Source organism: Leuciscus leuciscus, assembly GCF_965113295.1.
Source record: "Leuciscus leuciscus genome assembly, chromosome: 21".
In the NCBI taxonomy this organism is placed as follows: domain Eukaryota; kingdom Metazoa; phylum Chordata; class Actinopteri; order Cypriniformes; family Leuciscidae; genus Leuciscus; species Leuciscus leuciscus.
Window position 1 is genome coordinate 36360587 of NC_138745.1, and position 19810 is coordinate 36380396.

A 19810-nucleotide genomic window follows, 5' to 3' on the forward strand; every position below is an offset into this window, starting at 1 on the left:
TAATTTTGCTTCTCAAGTAAATGCATTTTGATTTAAGGAATGTTTAGATATTTATCCTGGAAAACAAGACAAAAATGAGATAGAAAAGCATCATTTTTTGCGGTTACATATGATCTGAAATCTTCTTGCAAAGATCTGAAAACATCTCGCAAAGTGGCAAAAGCATCAAGTCTTCATTGTGTCCTACAGGGTGCGCTATTGAGCAGCCCTAATGTCCATACGCATGAGCTGTGATTATGATGTGCATCCAAATCATTTATTCACGCTGAGCTGTTTTAATTTCTCATGCACATTAGACACATAATAGATGCTTTATGTATTTATCATTCTCATGCATGCTTCATAAACTGGCTGAATGAGCAGCTTCTTCCTAGCAGCGCTGTATTGCCATGTTTCATAAACGGCAGACAAAATGCATGCAAACTAATCAGTGCAGGCAACATTTTACAATTATAACATAATTACAAAATGATTGTCGAATGACAGGCCTCCAACTCACAAACTCTCCAGCTAATCACAACACAGTTCATCTCGTACACACGAGCAGTGTAAAACACACAGCAATTACTGGAAAATATATATATATTCCTGTTGCATGAAGTCCAAAAGTGATGTTCAGCCAAGAGAAACGAACATCTTCAGCCAATATTATTAAAAACATATTTTGTAAGCATATTGCATAGTTGTGCTTATTTGTGATAATAATGCAATGAAACATGCCAGATTGTGCGAACATGTTTGTCCAGGCTGTCAGTCAAAGAAATCATGAACACATGAGAGAACCAACAGAATATTAATAACTGATTATGTTGAATAACTTTTTCCTGTCCGCTTCTTCTTTTTGTAAAATAAAACCTGCTTTTTTTTTTTGCCAAATAATTTTGTAAGATAAATACTTTAATCAAGTTTAGTGTTTTGTTCTTCCCTCATATTTAAAATATTTTTTAAATATATTTTTTATAAATATTTTTATTTGTATATTTTTTTATATTTTTATAAATATTTTTATTTTTATTTATATTTAAAAATATTTTTAAAATATAGGCTTGGTTTCACAGACAGGGCTTAGATTAATCCAGGATTAGGCCTTAGTTCAATTAGGACATTTAAGAAGCTTTTATAAACGTTCCTTAGAGGAAAACACACATTACTGGTGTGAATCTTGAGACAGAAACAATGACACTTTCAGTTAAAACAGCTCAAACATGCATGTTAGTCCGGGACTAGATTAAGCCTCGTCTGTGAAACCAGGGAATCAATTTCTTCCCTCATAATGGAAGTTGTAGTTGATCCCTCCGGACATCACGTTTGTCCACGGCTGGATATATCGGTTGAGTCGAGTGTAAACTCACACGTGTCCGGTTTCGTGCGCCACCACGAACGCCGAGGAGAATCCGTCTTCATGGTTCAGCGTGCAGCTTCGCAGCGGGTGACACATGCCCGTAACCGGGGCGTAACCTGGGACACACATCAAAGAGAAACCGGGATCAACTGGAATGCGGGACATTCTAGAACTCAGATCAGTTTCAATAGGAACGTCAAAGATTCCTGGTGTTCAAAGAGCCGCTGTGGGTCACAGTCGAATCAGACACACACACGTTCCTGCCTTCGTCTAAGAGCACTTCTGAACTCAACATGTGATTATTCAAGAAAGAAACATTCTCTGTTATTCTCGCTCTGAGTTTTCGCATTAGGAATCGTATTTGAAAGCTTCTCTGAAAGGACTTCACTTCTTTTGCACTCAGAAACAAGGCAATCCCAGAATGCACTGGGACAAAATGTTGAGCAATGTTGATTGAAATTACACACAGAAAAGTTTTGGGTCGGACTGCAAAGCTGCATAATTTGATCAAAAATACTGTATTTTATTTGATTTAAAACATCTGTTTTCTATGTGAATATATAATAAAGTGTAATTTATTCCTGTGCTGAATGTTCAGCATCATTACTCCAGTCTTCAGTGTCACATGATCCTTCACAAATCACTCTAATATGATGATTTGATGCTCGAGAAACATTTATGATTATTGAAAACAGTTAATATTTTTATGGAAACTGTGAGACATCCATAATTCAACTGACAATTTTGTATTCTTCTCATTTTCATGCATGTTGGGCACATAACAGATGCTTTATATATTTTATCATTCTCACGCTTCATAAACCGGCTGAATGAGTTCTTCTTCCTAGCAGCGCTTTATCACTGTCCCTCATAAAAAGCGAGTCAAAATGCATGCAAACTAATTTGCAACATGGATAATTTACAATTATGGCCAATACAAATGTGCTTGTTGAATGACATGCAATGCATTTGAAATAGAAATCTTTTGTGAGATTATAAACGTCTTCACTGTCACTTTTGGAAACTAAATGTTTAATAAAAGTATGAATTTCTTACACACTATTTCATTCATCCTTATAAAATATAACTAAACATCTATTTAAAAACTCAATATTAGTATATGCACACAATGTATAGTTATACTTATGTTGTCGTTTTAAAGCAAAGCTGCATTATATCTGAATGTCTGAAAGGAAAAAGACAAAAACATTGTGACATTTCTATGAGAGTAAATCAGACTCATTTTGAATATTAATATTTGAAGCGCGCAAGCAACCCGAAAAGCTTCACCGACCGATCCCACAAAGACACAGAAACGCCACATAAAGCCCAACACAGACAGAGAAGACACTCGATCAGGAGATGTGCAGCGCCAGAGCTTTAGTTAGCGAGTCTCAGGTTAAACTCTTCTGAACCAGACGATCATGCTATTGGAATCACCGGACACACAGTCTTTGGCATGCAGGTGAAAAGCAGAAGATGCAGATTATGAAAAGCGTATGAAGCCGCTGGTGTTTGAAAGCATCAGTGATAACTATAGGCTGATGGTTTGATGATCACATGTTTAACACTAGAGAGATTCTCATTCCCGTTCAGCCGCTGAGGATTATTGGATTTTTTACATAACCAAACAACACATATTTCTTTAGCCAGCCGGAGGGTTGCATGAGAGACAAGCACTGCTATCCCAGCGTTCATCTGTCCTCAGACTCACGTCCTTCAGGAGAACCAAGCTCTAGCATTGCCCTGGAGAAGCTTAGCGTTGTTAATGCTGTAATCACGGCGTATTAGATGACATTAAATCAGGACATCGTGACGATATTAAAGCTCTTCACACTGAATATAGCACTGCTTTTACTACATATATTAGTGCCACATAAAAACATAAATCTGAACCATTATAGCAAGTTAGGAAGACAAGACACGTTAATATATATATATATATATATATATATATATATATATATATATATATTTTTTAGGTTTCATGCAAACTGAAGTGTAAATACAAAATGATTTAATGTACTTTACTATATTATTATTGTGTGTTTATATATTAAACACTCAATAATAATACATAAATTATCATTATTGTTAACATTTGTTCCCAGACAAAAGCCAAATTTTAGACCAAACTGTTAAATTTAACCAATTCTGTTGTGTTTTTCAATTATATTTATAATTGTATATATGTTTTATAAAAATCATTTTCATATATTATCTATTAATCTATTCATTTTAATATATATATATAAAAAATTTGAAAATAATTCAGCAATTTAATTTATTGCTAGAAAATAATGATTTTTTTTATTTTCTAATTTGATATATTTTTCTATATAATATAATATATTTATATTAATATAATATATTAAATAAAATGTATAAAAAAAAAATATATATATATATTTTTTTTTTTAGAACATAATTCAGCAATTTAATTTATTGCTAGAAATTAATGATTTTTTTATTTTCTAATTTGATATACTTTTTTTATATAATAAATATAATATATTTATATTAAATAAAATGTATAAAAAAAAAAATATATATATATATATGTTTATTACTAGAAAATAATAAAAGCACACATTATGGTTTTATGGTTTTAAACTGTATTCAGTAAATTTTTCATAACAGGGTTGCAAAGGTTGCAAAGCTCATACAAAATAAATGTAAAAGAAAAAAGATGTATTCATGTAAGATTTATTGTGATCCCTGCGGTGGATGAGCAACATCTTCTGAAGGTGAAGATCAACGATTCGACAGCTTTAACCCCGGTTCCCTGATCCGCTTCCAAACCACATCATTCCAGATCATCCCAGCTGTGATTAATGCAGGATCTGCTGAATCAGGGCTTGGTTCGCTCCACGAGCGCAGGAGTTCCCGTGAGCATCTAGAACTGGCCCTGGATCAGGCTGAAGCTTGGGACGGGAGTGTGATGTTTGCCCTCAGGGGTGAAAGGTTGTGGTTTGAGCGCTGTAGGACGATGTTATGAACACAACAGAGAGCGTGGCGTAGCAACAGCAGACGAGAGAAACAGAAAACACGTCTCCTAAACATCACACATGAGTCTCGAAACCTAAACACACATCCATCAGAAACCAGTGCCGGAACTTCACAAACACGGGACGGAGATCGGGAGTCAAACACAGGACAATCCTGACGGATCAGCTGGAAAACTGAGTTTGATCAGAGCGTTAAACAGTCTTCATATTCCTGAGGTAATGTGTGAATGTCACTGCAAAAGAACAAGTCGTTTATTGTGAAGGAAGGTGAAAGAAACACTTTATAAGCAACAGATGATTGCTTGTGTTTGCTTGTGATCAGAGGATCATGCTGACAGTTACTGTGATTCTCTAAACTCACATGAAGTTAGTGAACAGAAAATATGCTAATATTTTGCATTTAATGTAATGACATTTACACAATTTAGAAGAGTAGGGCCCTATGAAATCCTTCTAAATTCCATTTTTTTCCCGATAAAATTTGTCTGGATTATTTTTCAGACTCCGTTTCAATGGTTAAATAAAATTGTATTAATCCAGAGGCAAGTCTAATTATTTGAAAATCAATACAATTTAGTAGCAATTTATTAAGAATTTAGCAAAAATATAATTTTTAGGGCCCTATGACATGCATTTAATTTTTTCTCAAATTACATTTTATTTTTAACAAATTCAGTGTTTTCTGTTTGAATTTTTCTGAATTCCATTTTTCTGATTTAATTCAATTTTAATAAACAAAAGCATGTCTAATTAATTGAATTCATGAAAACAACTTAATTTATCTTTTTTTACAATAAAATGGCCCTTTGAAAAAAGAAATTTTTCCCCCAAATCCTTTTTATTTTTTTCTAAATTCTGTTTGTTTTTTTTCCGTTTTTTTCCGATTTAATTTGTCTGGATTTTTTTTTTTTTTTTTTCATTTTTTCAGGCTCCGTTTTAATGGTTTAATTAAATTTTAATGAACTTTTGTTATGCTTTTGCATGTCTAATTAATTGAATTCATAAAAACAATGTAATTTATCTTTTTGTTTTACAATAAAAGGACCCTTTGAACTATTTCGTTTTTTTTCTGAAATTCTGTGTATTTTAATTTATCTTTTAATCAAATGAAAATTAAACCTTTTTTTGAATTGTATAAAAAAATGGTATGATTATTCCTCAAAAAATTTAGTTTTGATAATAATTGTATTATTATTATTACTTCTACATTAAGACTTACATTCCACTGTACAACAGTAATATATTTCTGTCACAATTTCTTCAAGTTAAACCAAACTTTTATTTTGATGGGTCGCCATCATGACCTTAAAGTTTCTGTGTGTTTATGATATAATGATAGTTTTTATGACTGAATTCCTCGATTACATCCGTGTTTTATGCATTGTGGAAATCATTGGGCACTCATTTTATTTTTCAAAAAAATTATTTAAATCATTTTTTTAATAATAAAAAAAAATAAACCTTAACTAAAATAAACCACAAAAAGGGACCACTTGATGAAACAAAAAACAAGTTCATAGTTTAAATATCATCATGTTAACATATCTTTGCGAAATAGCAATTCAATATTATTCCAACTTATTTGATCAGTTAGTCATGAGAGACACAATATTTAATGCAACAGATTCAATCCGTCCCTCACAGACTCGTTTTTATTCACACCAAATTAAATGAGTTTTCTACCCAGATTAAGATGCCTATTCTACAACAACGTTTTTACTACTTATTTTAAATAACATGCATGCAAGAATAACTTTAGCATTGGAGATTATGAATCACAATCATTTAAATTGGTTAATTTCACTGAGATACTTAGAAAGGTAAACATTTCGACTAGGAATATTAGTATTGTTGAGAGAGCGCAGCTACTGATAATCATGTCTTCTTTTCCTCTACATGCCAAAAACTCTCCTTCGCAACATAGCGGTCAAAGAGTATTTTTGGTTGGTACGAGTTGGCATGGATGCCCAGTTTACACGGTGTGTGTCCTGGGCATCTCGATGCCAACCGCTGGAGAACAGAAGCGTAAAGAAGCACTTACTCTGCACAGCCTCGATCGAGAGAAACACAGTACCTTGCATACCTGCGGGACCAAAGTCTTGCCTGGTGAGGAAGATTGCGTGGTCGTGATGCTCGGCGTGATCGGGGTCGAGTCTCTGCTGGGTGTTCGCCCAACGACAAACCTGTTCTAGACTCCGGGACGGGTTCCCTCGCTCAATCAGGCTGATGGACTATAACACACAACACAGAAAAAACATGAAAGTCCACACTAGTTTATAACAGCTAGGCTACACTTGGGGGGTGTGGATTAAAGCGTCTGTTAAAGGCATACATGTAAATGTACATTTTGTGGCAATACATTTTTTTTATTAAATAAGAATTTAATTAAATTGCATTAAATAAATTTAAATTAAATTAAATTAAATTAAAATGAAATATAAAATAAAATAAAATAAAACAATAAAAAAACTACAATAAAATAGTTAAATTAAATACAAATTAAATAAACAATTAAATTGCATTAAATTAAATTAAAATGAAATATAAAATAAAGTAAAATTTAAAAAAAATTAAGTTGAATTAAATTAAATTAAAAATGAAATAGTTAAATTAATTTGAATGATAATTAAAATAAAACAATAAAAAAACTAAACTAAAATAGTTCAATTAAATACAAATAAAATAAAATAAACAATTCAATTACATTGAATAAAAAATAAAATAAACAATCAAATAAAATAAACAATCAAATAAACAATCAAATACAATAAAAAATAATTAAGTTGAATTAAATAAAATAAAAAATGAAATAGTTAAATTCATTTGAACGATAATTGAAATAAAAATAAATAAATAAATAAAAAGTTAAATTAAATACTAATTAAATTAAATAAACAATTACATTAAATTTAAACTAAAATAAACAATAAAATACAATAAAAAATAAGTTGAATTAAATAAAATAAAAAATGAAATAGTTAAATTAATTTGAATGATAATTGAAATAAAAATAAAATAAAATAAAAAGTTAAATTAAATACAAATAAAATTAAATAAACAATTAAATTAAATAAAAAATAAAATAAAATAAAATAAAATAAACTATAAAATACAATACTTTTTTTTTTTATTAAGTTGAATTAAATAAAAAATAAAATAATGTTAAATAAAATAAAATGGTGATTAATGCCACCACATGATGTCCTGAAGCAGAACTAGTTCAGACCAGACTAAACATAAAAACTAACGTTTGCCTGCAGTCTGGACTGATCATTCCCACATGAGGAACTGAGGGATTCACTGTGATCTACTTTACAAACACTCTCCTCTAAAGTCTGCATGATCACAAGGATGTTTGACACAAATAAGAGATGAAACGCAGTCAACCGGTCATTATCGTAAAGTAAACCCTGACGGGATGATTAGTGCTCTGATGCTCAGACTGCACATTATCCTGCCTATAACACACATCAATACATGACATGACATACAGATCTGAGCATCCATTATTTTATTATGTAAGAAGAATAGATTAGCAGCTTAATAAACAAGATAAACACATAACGATGACAGCGGTGAGAAAACAGGAGTTAAGAAAGCATCTGATCTGGAAATGTTCTCTGCTCCAGTCACATTTATGTATATGATATATTGCTTTAAAGAAGCAGCTTTATAGTATTAAACATGAAAACCTGTGTCAGTGTCGCTTTACAACTTCAGTTTCTACAATAATTCTTCATGTTTATCCGCGTCTGAACAGAAGAAATGAACCGGAGAAGATTTACACCTCAAAGAAGGCGGAGCCTCAGAGCCACGTATGACATCATCACCACACGGACCAATGGGAGTTCAGAGGCGGAGCAAAGGAGTTTTGCTTTGGGAAGCGGTTTTGAACTCCTGAAACAAACTTTGTTTTGACCTGATTTTGTTGGAAATGTCCCGCGTTTCGTAATCTCACGTGTCTCCACAGTTTTGTCAATAGTGTCTCATAAGTTTGCAGTCAAAAGTCAATATGAGGTCAAACATTTGTCATTAAATGATCTGAGCTGCTCCACATTCATGTTATAGCTCTAGGCATCTTTGCTGGATGACAACTATTGACTCGTTTTATTGTCATTTCTCTGAAGGAATTTTAGGAGAATCATCCGACAAAAGAAAGCTTTGCTAACGTTCCTATTAAGTTATTATTATATATATGAATGTTCTCTGAACGTTCAAAAACGTTACAGTTAACGGAACATTCCATCATCCTTCAAACATTATAGAATGTTACATTTGAATGTGTTCTGAACATTCCGAAACAAGTTGTTACATTTAAAAAAATGTTAGATGAACGTTCAACTGAAACTTTTTAGGAAAACAACGTTCCATGAACTGCATAAATAATGTTTTTGTGCTAACGTTTTGAGAACATTATTAAAGGCCAGATAAGGTTTTGTTAACATTACAGTGAAGAGCGACTTTGTTCATGTAACATTGAGAGAGCCTTTTAGACAGCAGGAACACGTGAGCGCTCCTCGGGGAGAGCGTGGGCTATTTGAGGACACTTCGCTGTTTGTTTAGCATGAATACCCGCCGGTAAAAACCCATCTGAGACCGAGCTGAAGCTGAAATCTGATGACTGACTGGCTTTCTGTTCAGCTTCCAGAATATACCAACAACTCACTGTGACACAAGCAGACTAAACACAGCAAACCCCAGCGGGCCACAGACACAATGATCATCCATCATCACAACACACACTCCACATCACACGCAAAATTACAGAAGAATGACATTAAATATCATATTTGATATCTGTATGTGTTATACTTAAAGATATATTTTAAGAGTATTAACACAAGACAATAGGATCATTAATGTACAATAGCAATGTTTTTTTGCTCAGTGACAGTAAATGGTCATTTATTTTTAGATTTTTTATTATTTATCTTATTTTTAATATTATAAAACATCTTCAGATTTATCTTAAATGCATGTAGAAATATTAAATATATTTAAGAAGAAATATTAAATATTATATAAATATTTATTATATATATGTATACAGTATATATATATGTAATATTTAATATTTCTTATTCTACAGTTGTTTAGTGTGTTCTTGAGAAATGTCACTATAGAACATGCATTTAAGATATATTTAATATATATATATATATATATATATATATATATATATATACATACATACATACATTTTAAGGGTATTAACAAAAACAGGGTAAATAATTTACAATATCAATGCTTTTTTCTTTCAATTGTAAAAACATTTGCAAAAAAAAAAATCTACATTTAAATAATTTTAAATTATTGATCTTTTTCTAATATCCTTAAAAGGTCTTCAAATATATATCTTAAAATATTAATTTAAGATTATAACAGTATATAGTGGAGTCCAAAACTTCAATTTTGCATTGTTCTAATTTAATACAGACTTTTTGTATTAAAAAGCATAACAATTTAAGAGAAAAAATGAACATGAATTTAAGATTGTCTTAGCATTAAGAATTTAATGAACAATGAACAAATCCAACACAATTAAAGAAAGCATAATTGAATAATTTTTTATTCATAATGCTTTGAAGGCTTTGTTCATTTCCAGGTTTAAGCAGAATTTGTACTCATTGTGGTTTCAGTGCTTAAAATCATAAACCACATTTTACTCAGTGTTCACTGCAGTTTGACGACTTGCCATCTAATGACTGACAGCTTCTGCAACAATGAGCAAACGCTGGAGAATTTATGAAGACGACACTAGTTTCACAACTAACTTACGTTTTGCAAGTTGTCAACCTCAGTTAATATTCTCCAGCACGGTTACTTTTGCATCTCTCAACATCCAGCCGATCGCAGAAGCGCTGCAAGCGAGCGAGAAGGACATGCGTGCGCTGACAAGAAACGCATGTTTAGAAATGATGTAAAACTAACATCAGCTCGGATAATAAAATGGAGATTAAAAGTACTTGTACACACAAGAAATCATGCAGTGCGCCTCTAAACTGGCATGAACTGAAAGTAATGAGGCCACGCACACACACACACACACACACACCCTGGCAGTGAGTGTCAGCATTAATCTTTCAAGACACACGGCAGAGAGTCAGGTGGAAAACTATCATTCCTGCTGACATCGCTGACATATCAATCATGACATTGGCTCACACACACACACACACACACACACACACACACACACACACACACACACACACACACACACACACACACACACACACCTGTACAGTCACTCACAGACAGAATCACACTTAAAGTTTAGAAGCTTTGTTTGATTGACAGCTCAACTCTGCATTACTCACTGGATACACGAGTAGATCGATGCATATATTTCACTTTCTACTTTACTTCATTACATCTTAAAGGGAAAAAAATACTTTCAATTCATCTCCACATTGGTATCTATGGAAGCTTGTTTCCGCCACAGAAAAAAATAAAAAAAATAAAAATTGCGACTTTTTATCTCACAATTCTGACTTTTTTTCTCAGAATTGCGAGATATTAAGTCAGAATTGTGATATATAAAGTCGCAATTCTGAGAAATAAAGTCGCAATTGCAAGATATAAAATCAGAATTCTGAGAAAAAAAGTCAGAATTGCGAGATATAAAGTCAGAATTCGGACTTTTTTTCTCGCAATTGCGACTTTATATCACGCAATTCTGACTTTATAAAACATAATTGCGAGATATAAAGTCAAAATTGCGTGTTATAAAGTCAGAATTGCGAGATATAAAGTCAGAATTGTGTGTTATAAAGTCAGAATTGCGTGAAATAAAGTCGCAATTGCGTGTTATAAAGTCAGAATTGCGAGATATAAAGTCAGAATTGTGAGATATAAAGTCAGAATTGTGAGATATAAAGTCGCAATTCTGAGAAATAAAGTCGCAATTGCGAGATATAAAGTCAGAATTCTGAGAAAAAAAGTCAGAATTGCGTGATATAAAGTCAGAATTGTGAGATATAAAGTCGCAATTGCGTGTTATAAAGTCAGAATTGCGAGATATAAAGTCAGAATTGTGAGATATAAAGTCGCAATTGCGTGTTATAAAGTCAGAATTGCGAGATATAAAGTCAGAATTCTGACTTTTTTACTCGCAATTGCGACTTTATATCACGCAATTCTGACTTTATATCTCGCAATTGGGAGATATAAAGTCAGAATTGCGTGTTATAAAGTCAGAATTGTGAGATATAAACTATTCTGAGGTAAAAAAAAAAAAAAAAAAAACTCCGTCTTTTTTCTGACTTTATAACACGCAATTGCGACTTTATATCATGCAATTCTGACTTTATATCTCCCAATTGCGAGATATAAAGTCAGAATTGCGTGATATAAAGTCGCAATTGCGAGTAAAAAAGTCAGAATTCTGACTTTATATCTCGCAATTCTGACTTTATATCACGCAATTCTGACTTTTTTTCTCAGAATTCTGACTTTATATCTCGCAATTGCGACTTTATTTCTCAGAATTGCGACTTTATATCTCGCAATTCTGACTTTATATCACGCAATTCTGACTTTTTTTCTCAGAATTCTGACTTTATATCTCGCAATTGCGACTTTATTTCTCAGAATTCTGACTTTATATCTCGCAATTCTGACTTTATATCACGCAATTCTGACTTTTTTTCTCAGAATTCTGACTTTATATCTCGCAATTGCGACTTTATTTCTCACAATTCTGACTTAATATCTCGCAATTCTGAGAAAAAAAGTCTTTTTTTTTTCAGTGGCGGAAACAAGCTTCCATAGGTATCGGTTCACAAAGAGATCTGAACGGTGTGTTCGCAAATCCATCAAAGCCCTGAAGGGACGTGACGATGGGAAAAAAGATGGGAAGAAAACTTTACGGTTGAGAAACTTTGCATTGAAACTTTGCGTTTTAATAATTAACATTTTTATTTCAAATGCAAAAGAGGATGCAAAAGTTCTGCTAGTGAATGCAGAGCATTGAGAAGTAATTCTCCTCCCGTCTCGTATTGTTTTCATCACCTCGACCGTTTAGTTAAAGTCACAGCAGAACTTCACATATGCACATTTTGGGATTTTGCTTTTTTTTTTGCCACCAAAAACTATTATAAACACAGTGAAAAGCTGATGAAGTTCTGTGTAACATCGGAGAACTCTAATATCTTCTCCGTCAACTGAACTTCAATTCTAGAATAAACTCTGAGAAAGCTTGAAGTGTTTGTCAAGCTCACACTGTAAAAAAAAAAGTACAATTAACAAGTCATTTCAACTTAAATTACAATAAACTGACTTAAATAATGAGTTGACTCTTGTATAACTGTATAAAAACCTAAGTTGTCATAACTTATTGATCATATCATGTTTTACAGCGCAGTCTCTCTTTAGTCTCTTTAGATGTGAAAGCAGGTTGTGTCCTTCTTCTCTGATATCGTGTGTGTTTTACATCTGCATCCTCCAGTTATGAGCCAAATAATAACACCTCTACTATTACACAGAAAGCTTTAATAACTTCTCTTTAATAAGGCATGTAGGCGCAAACGCACAGCCGGTGATCGACTGATCCTGATAATGAACACTGGGTCAATGGTTTCTGTCTGTACTGTTTAAAGTCCCCCTGTGGTGAAGATCCAGCGTTTAATGTTGTTTATGTGTCTATGTGGTGTTTTTAATATGCTTTAAGACAAAGCATGTGTAAATTCATAAGTCGACAGCATTGCTGAGTATTTCCTCCTTAAAACTGCAGTGAACCAAAGACAGTCTCAAACACACGCTTTGAAATCGCTGGTGTTTCTGACGTCACAAACTACCTTGTAACCAATCAGATCAACGTGTGATCGTCAACGAGTGGATCTCTGAGCTGAGTGAGTGAGTGGAGGCGGGGCTCATTTGCATATTCATAGAACCGCGCATACTAAATGAGGCAAGGGTGTCGGGTTACATTCAAGATATTTTAAGGCATGAAGATTTTTTTATTCAAGGTAAAAACGCTTAAATATGTCATTTTGGTGATTAAAGATGAGTTTTAATGCGTCTAGGGTGACTTTAAATAAGTATTAATGCTGGACGCTCACCTGACGATATCCCACCAGGATCATTCGGACCAGCACAACGTTGATGTTGGTTCCCAGTGACTCGTCGTGGTAGATCTCATCAACCTGCGGACACAGAGAAGAAGGGAGAAAAATGAAATCTGAATGCATATGAAGCTCAAAATATAAACTCATTTAAAACCCTTAAAGTCCGAGTAAAACAGAGTTTATGACCCATTTTACTGACTGAACATTTTGGATGATATCCACAAACAAGCAAACAATGATTTTTTTATTTATTTATGTAAGAACGAAAAATGAAAAATCATTTAAATTACAAAATAAAAAATGAGCACAGTCAAGAGTGAAACAATTGACAGTAAAAGAGAGAATTAATAATAATAATAATGAAAATAAACTTCACATGGTTTTCACATTTGGCTCATAATTAATTTTCGTAATGCCAACAGTTCATATTTTTGTGTTGTGTCAATAACCAACATAGAAATTAATGTCAACTCTAATTTAAAAAAATCTCAATAAATGCATACGGAAGGAACATGAACAAACAAACAACTACCAAAAACCACTACAGTAATAACTTGCAGAACTACGGTATGCAAATATGATAGAACTTGTACACTTCAAATTAATAACTGAGCATCAAATCATCATATTATACTGATTTCTGAAGGATCACTGTAACGGTGGCGGTTTCAGAGGAACGAGAGTGGGATCCAGATGCAGCAAACACTTATTCAAACAAACATAATAAAAGTAAATCCAGACAAAACTAATAAATGCAGAGGAACCCGACAACAAGAGCACACACATAACATCCACAGAAGGACAACACCAGGGGCCTGTACCATGAAGCTGGTTTAGGTGGATAGCCAGGTATGGTTCAGTTTAGTTTGCGCCAACCCTGGGTTTTAGGCACCATGAAATTGGTTTGGCTTCTAGCAGTGTTCATCGTCATAGTAACTTACGCTCCACGGCTAACCCGGTCCGGGGCAGGTGATGTTCCAGGTGAGAGGTTGCAAACCTAACTTGGACCAATCAGCTGCGACCAAAGTGTCACATGTCTGATAATGCGATAAAGTCACTCCACCTGTTTCTACTCCAAATTAAAGGTCACTATATAGCAAATGATTTTTAAAGACAAAATTGTCCGGCTTTTAGTAACGCTTATTTAGAATAATAATTTTGTATGATTTAGATATTATTTATGTAATTATTAATCGATCACACATGTACAATTTTAGTTTATCAATTATTATTACGCACAGTTTAAATGAATAAATATATGAAGGTAATATAAATACACTTTAGAGTCAATAGATAAAGCTATAAAATGACTACATGTGACCTTAAATGTTCAATTCTCTCTATACCTTTATCAACTGTACAAATTAACTTCACAACTTTTACTTGCACCGATATAGCAAGACTTTTTCTTTTAGTTGTTGTGCTTCATAAACAGCTGTTTTCTTCTTGCTGTGTAAATTTGTTTAAATTCTTAATATTTTTCAATCGCGTAATATTCTGCAGAAGAGAAAAGTGAATCGCGCTGCTTCTCTCGCGAGAAATGAATCGCAGTTTCACTCTTTCTCAGCGTGTGATTGGCTGTTCGCTACTGATGTCACACCTAAACTCCTAAACTCAGGATCAAAGCCTGAGTTGACAGAGAAAGTTGATGATCAGCATCATGGTACTAACAAAGCCTGGTTGGATTGGTTTGGTTTTGTCAACTCAAAACTAATCCTGTAACCCTGAGTTTGTTCAGCTACCATCATGGTACAGGCCCCAGACAGAGAACATGAGAAACACTTGGATATACACACTCAACGGGAGATTGGCGAACAAGACACACCTGGGAACAATCATGAACTAATCGGCAAGAAAGACTACAAAGGACTACAAAACACGGCACAGAACAGGAAATAACATAAAAGTCCTCACAAGACTGGAATCATGACAATCATGTGACTCTGAAGACTGGAGTAATGATGCTGAAAATTCAGCTTTGATCACAGGAATAAATTACACTACTATATATTCATATAGAAAACAGCTGATTTACATATGTAACTTTTTTTTTTTTACAGTATTTTTGATCAAATAAATGCAGCCTTGGTGAGCAGAAGAGACTTCTATCAAAAATATATATTTTTAAAATAAATTTTTTACTGGCTATTCGCATGTTTACAATCATTTAAGGTACAAAATGTCCACATTTATAACACTGACTAAAGAAGCAACAACAACAAAACAAAAACAATTAATTTCTGATGAAAATGTGAGGGATGCAAGCCAACGCTAACACTTCGTTTTAGAGGCTTTATCACGAACACAACACAAAGTGTTCACGCTGAAACAGCGGCAGCATGCTTGTTTAGTCTCTGAGGATGTAGGAACGTGAATGAACGCTGTTTAATGACGTGTCAAAGAGAGTGTGACGTGAAATACAGTCTCATAAACACAGCTGGAAACAGAGAGACTGTTTCCAGTGGAACATTATTCCGACGCGCCGGACCACCCGACACGCTTCTGGAAGCACATTCACATGCTGGCGTGTCTCAAATCCATCACAACATACATGACACACCAGTAAAGGCTGCATTCTCAGTGTCGCCACAAGGAGGCGCTATACTGGGTCTTCATCTACGGTCAGCTTTATTAAAAGTACTGTCATCATTACCGAAATGCAAGAACACGCCGGAACTCATTAAAATGATCTTTATAATCTCTCATTAAATCATTTCCGCCATCATTTTCTGCCTGGGCTACATAATGTTTACTGTGGTGTAAATCCAGCTTTTAATGTTGTCTATGTGGTGTTTTTAATATGCTTTAACACAAAGCATGTGTAAGTTCATAAGTCGACAGCATTGCTGAGTATTTCCTCCTTAAAACTGCAGTGAACCAAAGACAGTCTCAAACACACGCTTTGAAATCGCTGGTGTTTCTGACGTCACAAACTACCTTGTAACCAATCAGATCAACGTGTGATCGTCAACCAGTGGATCTCTGAGCTGAGTGAGTGAGTGGAGGCGGGGCTCATTTGCATATTCATAGAACCACGCATACTAAATGAGGTGAGGGTGTCGAGTTACATTCAAGATATTTCAAGGCATGAAGAAGCATTTTTTAAGTAAAAAACTTTAAATATGTAATTTTAGTTTAAAATGATTGATTACAGGGGGACTTTAAGGATTTTTTTAACGTTAAAGTCTCTTCTGCTCACCAAGGCTGCATTTATTTGATCAAAAATACAGTAAAAACTGTATAATTGTGAAATATTATTACAGTTTAAAAACTGTATTGATTTACTTTGAAACAACTTAATGCAACACAAGTGAATTATTTGTAACACAAATAATTACAAATAAACACCAAATAACACACTGAATTAAATGTGAAATTTGAAATGGTATTTTCTTGTAAAACACTCCAAAAATGTCAAAAATGTTTTTCTGGCTTCAACTTCCCAATGTGAAGATAAAGCCAGAAAGCCACAACAAAATTGAAAAAACATGGAATTTCTTTGAGCTCAATGAAGAGTGACTTCTGCAACGTCTTCTTCTTCTTCTTCTTCTTTAAAAAGCCACACTTCACCACAGTTTGTTATCATGCAATGCCAAAAATGTCTGACCAACAAAAGAAATGCCGTTGGGGCTCAAAGTCTGACGTGTGACACGCAGTTAGAGGAATTCGAGCCAAACTCTGGCCGTGTCCGATCGCTCTCGGGTTCGAGCGCGGAGGGAAAACTAGCGCTGATCTTTTTTCCATAAATCAGGAAAGACACTTGACAAACACTTGATCCGGCAGCCGGGGTCACAGAGTTTACACACGCATTCTGGTTAAACACACGGCCTTGGTTTCCTCAGGCTCTGGTTTTGTGCCTCATGCTGGTTTGGCCCAGTGTGAGGGTTGAAGATCCGCCTGGGGATTATGGGTAATATAGCGCTGAAGGACTCGGTTAAGGTTTCCCGTCGTCTCGGGAAGGTCACCTTTACAGCACACCTGTGATAACAACACTCCACATATACAGATTTACACACACAGAGGAAAGAACTGATACAAAAAGACAATAAATACAAAATAAACAATGGGACTCAAAAACCAAAACTGAAATCACAATGTGGCGATTTAATTAAATATAATTAACAATATATGCGCTGAGTTTCAGAGTAAAACAACCATCTTCACAAACCAAAAGAGAAGCTTTGAGGGATTCTTGCGGTTTTCCGTCAAAATATATATTTTTTTAAATGAAGTAATAAGAATGTAAAATTTAATTATTATTATTATGAAATACTCTATTTTTTATTTTAAAGTGAAATATTCCAATAGTGACATTTCTTTTCTTTTTTTTAGCAGTCTTTATATTTTTATTTACAACTACTACTACTAATTATTATTAGTATTACTTTATAGCTATATTGATTTATAATATTAATATGATATTATTATTATTATTATATTATTTTTATTATAAATATATTGATAGAAGTATTTTGGCAAAAAAAGCACAGAATTTTTTTATTGCATTTTAAATCATTTTAATATTATTATAATAATTTTTTATAGCCATATTGATTTATAATCATCAAATTGTGATTATTATTATATTAATTTTATTAAATAATATATTTGTATTTTACAGTATAGATCTTATTTTGTTTTGATTTAGCAAGTTTATATTTTTATTTAATAATAATAATAATAATTTATTTGTGCAAATTGTGCAGCTCTACAAACAAACACAGCAAATTTTCAAATTGCATTTTAAATCGTAATCACAATTAAATATATATTTACACAATTAAATATTTTTTTTAGCCCTACACTAAATTTACAGCATGTTTTTCTCCTGACCAGCTGTGACCAAATTACTTAACAACCTCATAAACTGACAGGAACAGACACTGCATTAGACTCCAGAAAGGCTGAGGAGCAATTTCAATGTTAAATAAAATGTTTAGAAGAACAACTTCAAACACACAGCTCCAACAAGATCTTCAATTCTGTTCTTTACAAATGATGAGGATTGTAATTATTCACAACATCATGTTCACACACCACTCATCACATGTTGTCATCTCCTCTGCCAGAGCGCAAATCAACTCTCTGACCACTTCAGTCCCGTCTGGTTTAATGAGTTATGAGTGCCTGACTGCCTGAAACATGCTAATTAGTCAAATCAAATACAAAAAAACATCATTTCGAAAGCATTTCTGCTCTAAAATCGGCACTCGTAACCAATTTTACTTACAAGTAAAGCTGGATATTCAACAGAAAAATGCAGTGAGGAATGTGACAAATAACATTGGATCCTATTCACTTTTACTGAAAAGTAAACTTGTTTACATGTACATTTACATTCATGCCTTTGGCAGACATGTATATCTAAACTAAAGCATTGCATTCAAGGTATACATTTTACTAAATTCATGCATTGTCTGGGAATCGAAACTATGACTTTTTGTAGCTAGCAACTACTGTTTGAGCGACAGGAATAATGCCCAATATGCAGAGCGATTTACATTTTTGCATTTACATTTACACTGCAATGTAAATATAACACGCACGGATGAATCGTTCACAATAAGACCAGGAATGTGCATTAAGAACTGCGCTGCTTTTCCCTTGTTTTTCCATGTGAACATGCTTTAGACGGGCTTGTTTGACCGTTCGTCTTGCATGACGTAACATTAAAAAAATTTCAACTTAAAAAAAAATGCATCTTTAGACGCAAATAAACGCGCTCTGTTTGATTACCCCTAACGTCTGTCAGCAATGCAACTGACTTCAAACTTCAGAACTAGCTAAAACAAACTCTTCCTCCATCTGGGAATGTACACAGACTGTAATTACGTCCAGGTTTAGGTTGCAGACTCTGCGTGACGTGATCGGCTTCCCGTCATGCTGACACTTGTCTGGAACGATGCGAGCGGATACGGAGCGGCGTGTTGTGATCCAGACATGCACTGATGACTCGCTCCATTGCCCTGAAGATCCGTAAACAGCCTCTCCGGATTGAAAGGAGACGTGCAACGCGCCTCCCCCCCCCCGTGATGAAAGCATGCACTTCCATTATTTGTAAAAGTGTCTGCGAATTTATGAGGTGAGACCCCGTCTGACGACCTTCACGAGAGGCTCGTTTGTGTTTATTTACGGCGAAAGGTTTCGAGCGAGCTCTGGAAAGCCGTCTCAGTCTCTACAGGACACATATACACATGTCAGGCCATCAGTCACAGGAGAACATGGACGTCTGACAGACACCTGGATAGAAAAACACACTATTTCTCCTGACAGGAGCTGAACGGAGGCTAGACACAGAAATAAGGCCACCGCTGGAAAAGTATAGGGCTGATTTTTCTAGTTGACTAGTAGTCGTTCATTTAAGCCATTAGTCGACTAGTTGCACGTTTATA

At 33.8% G+C, this 19810-nt stretch overlaps 1 protein-coding gene across 2 annotated transcripts in view; it reads right to left on the reverse strand.

Annotated features, from left to right (window-relative positions):
- The window catches only part of adamts14 (ADAM metallopeptidase with thrombospondin type 1 motif, 14), an 84439-nt gene that overhangs the window by 24535 nt on the left and 40094 nt on the right, over positions 1–19810 (reverse strand). The window contains exons 5-7 of one of the 2 annotated variants that reach the window (XM_082152401.1): positions 13413–13496; positions 6434–6581; positions 1353–1458 (exon numbers count right to left, since the gene is read on the reverse strand). In XM_082152401.1, coding sequence (XP_082008527.1) covers positions 1353–1458; positions 6434–6581; positions 13413–13496 — 338 coding nt within the window. Of the gene's footprint in view, positions 1–1352; positions 1459–6424; positions 6582–13412; positions 13497–19810 lie in introns of both variants that reach the window. The other variant, XM_082152400.1, reaches the window with a different exon arrangement.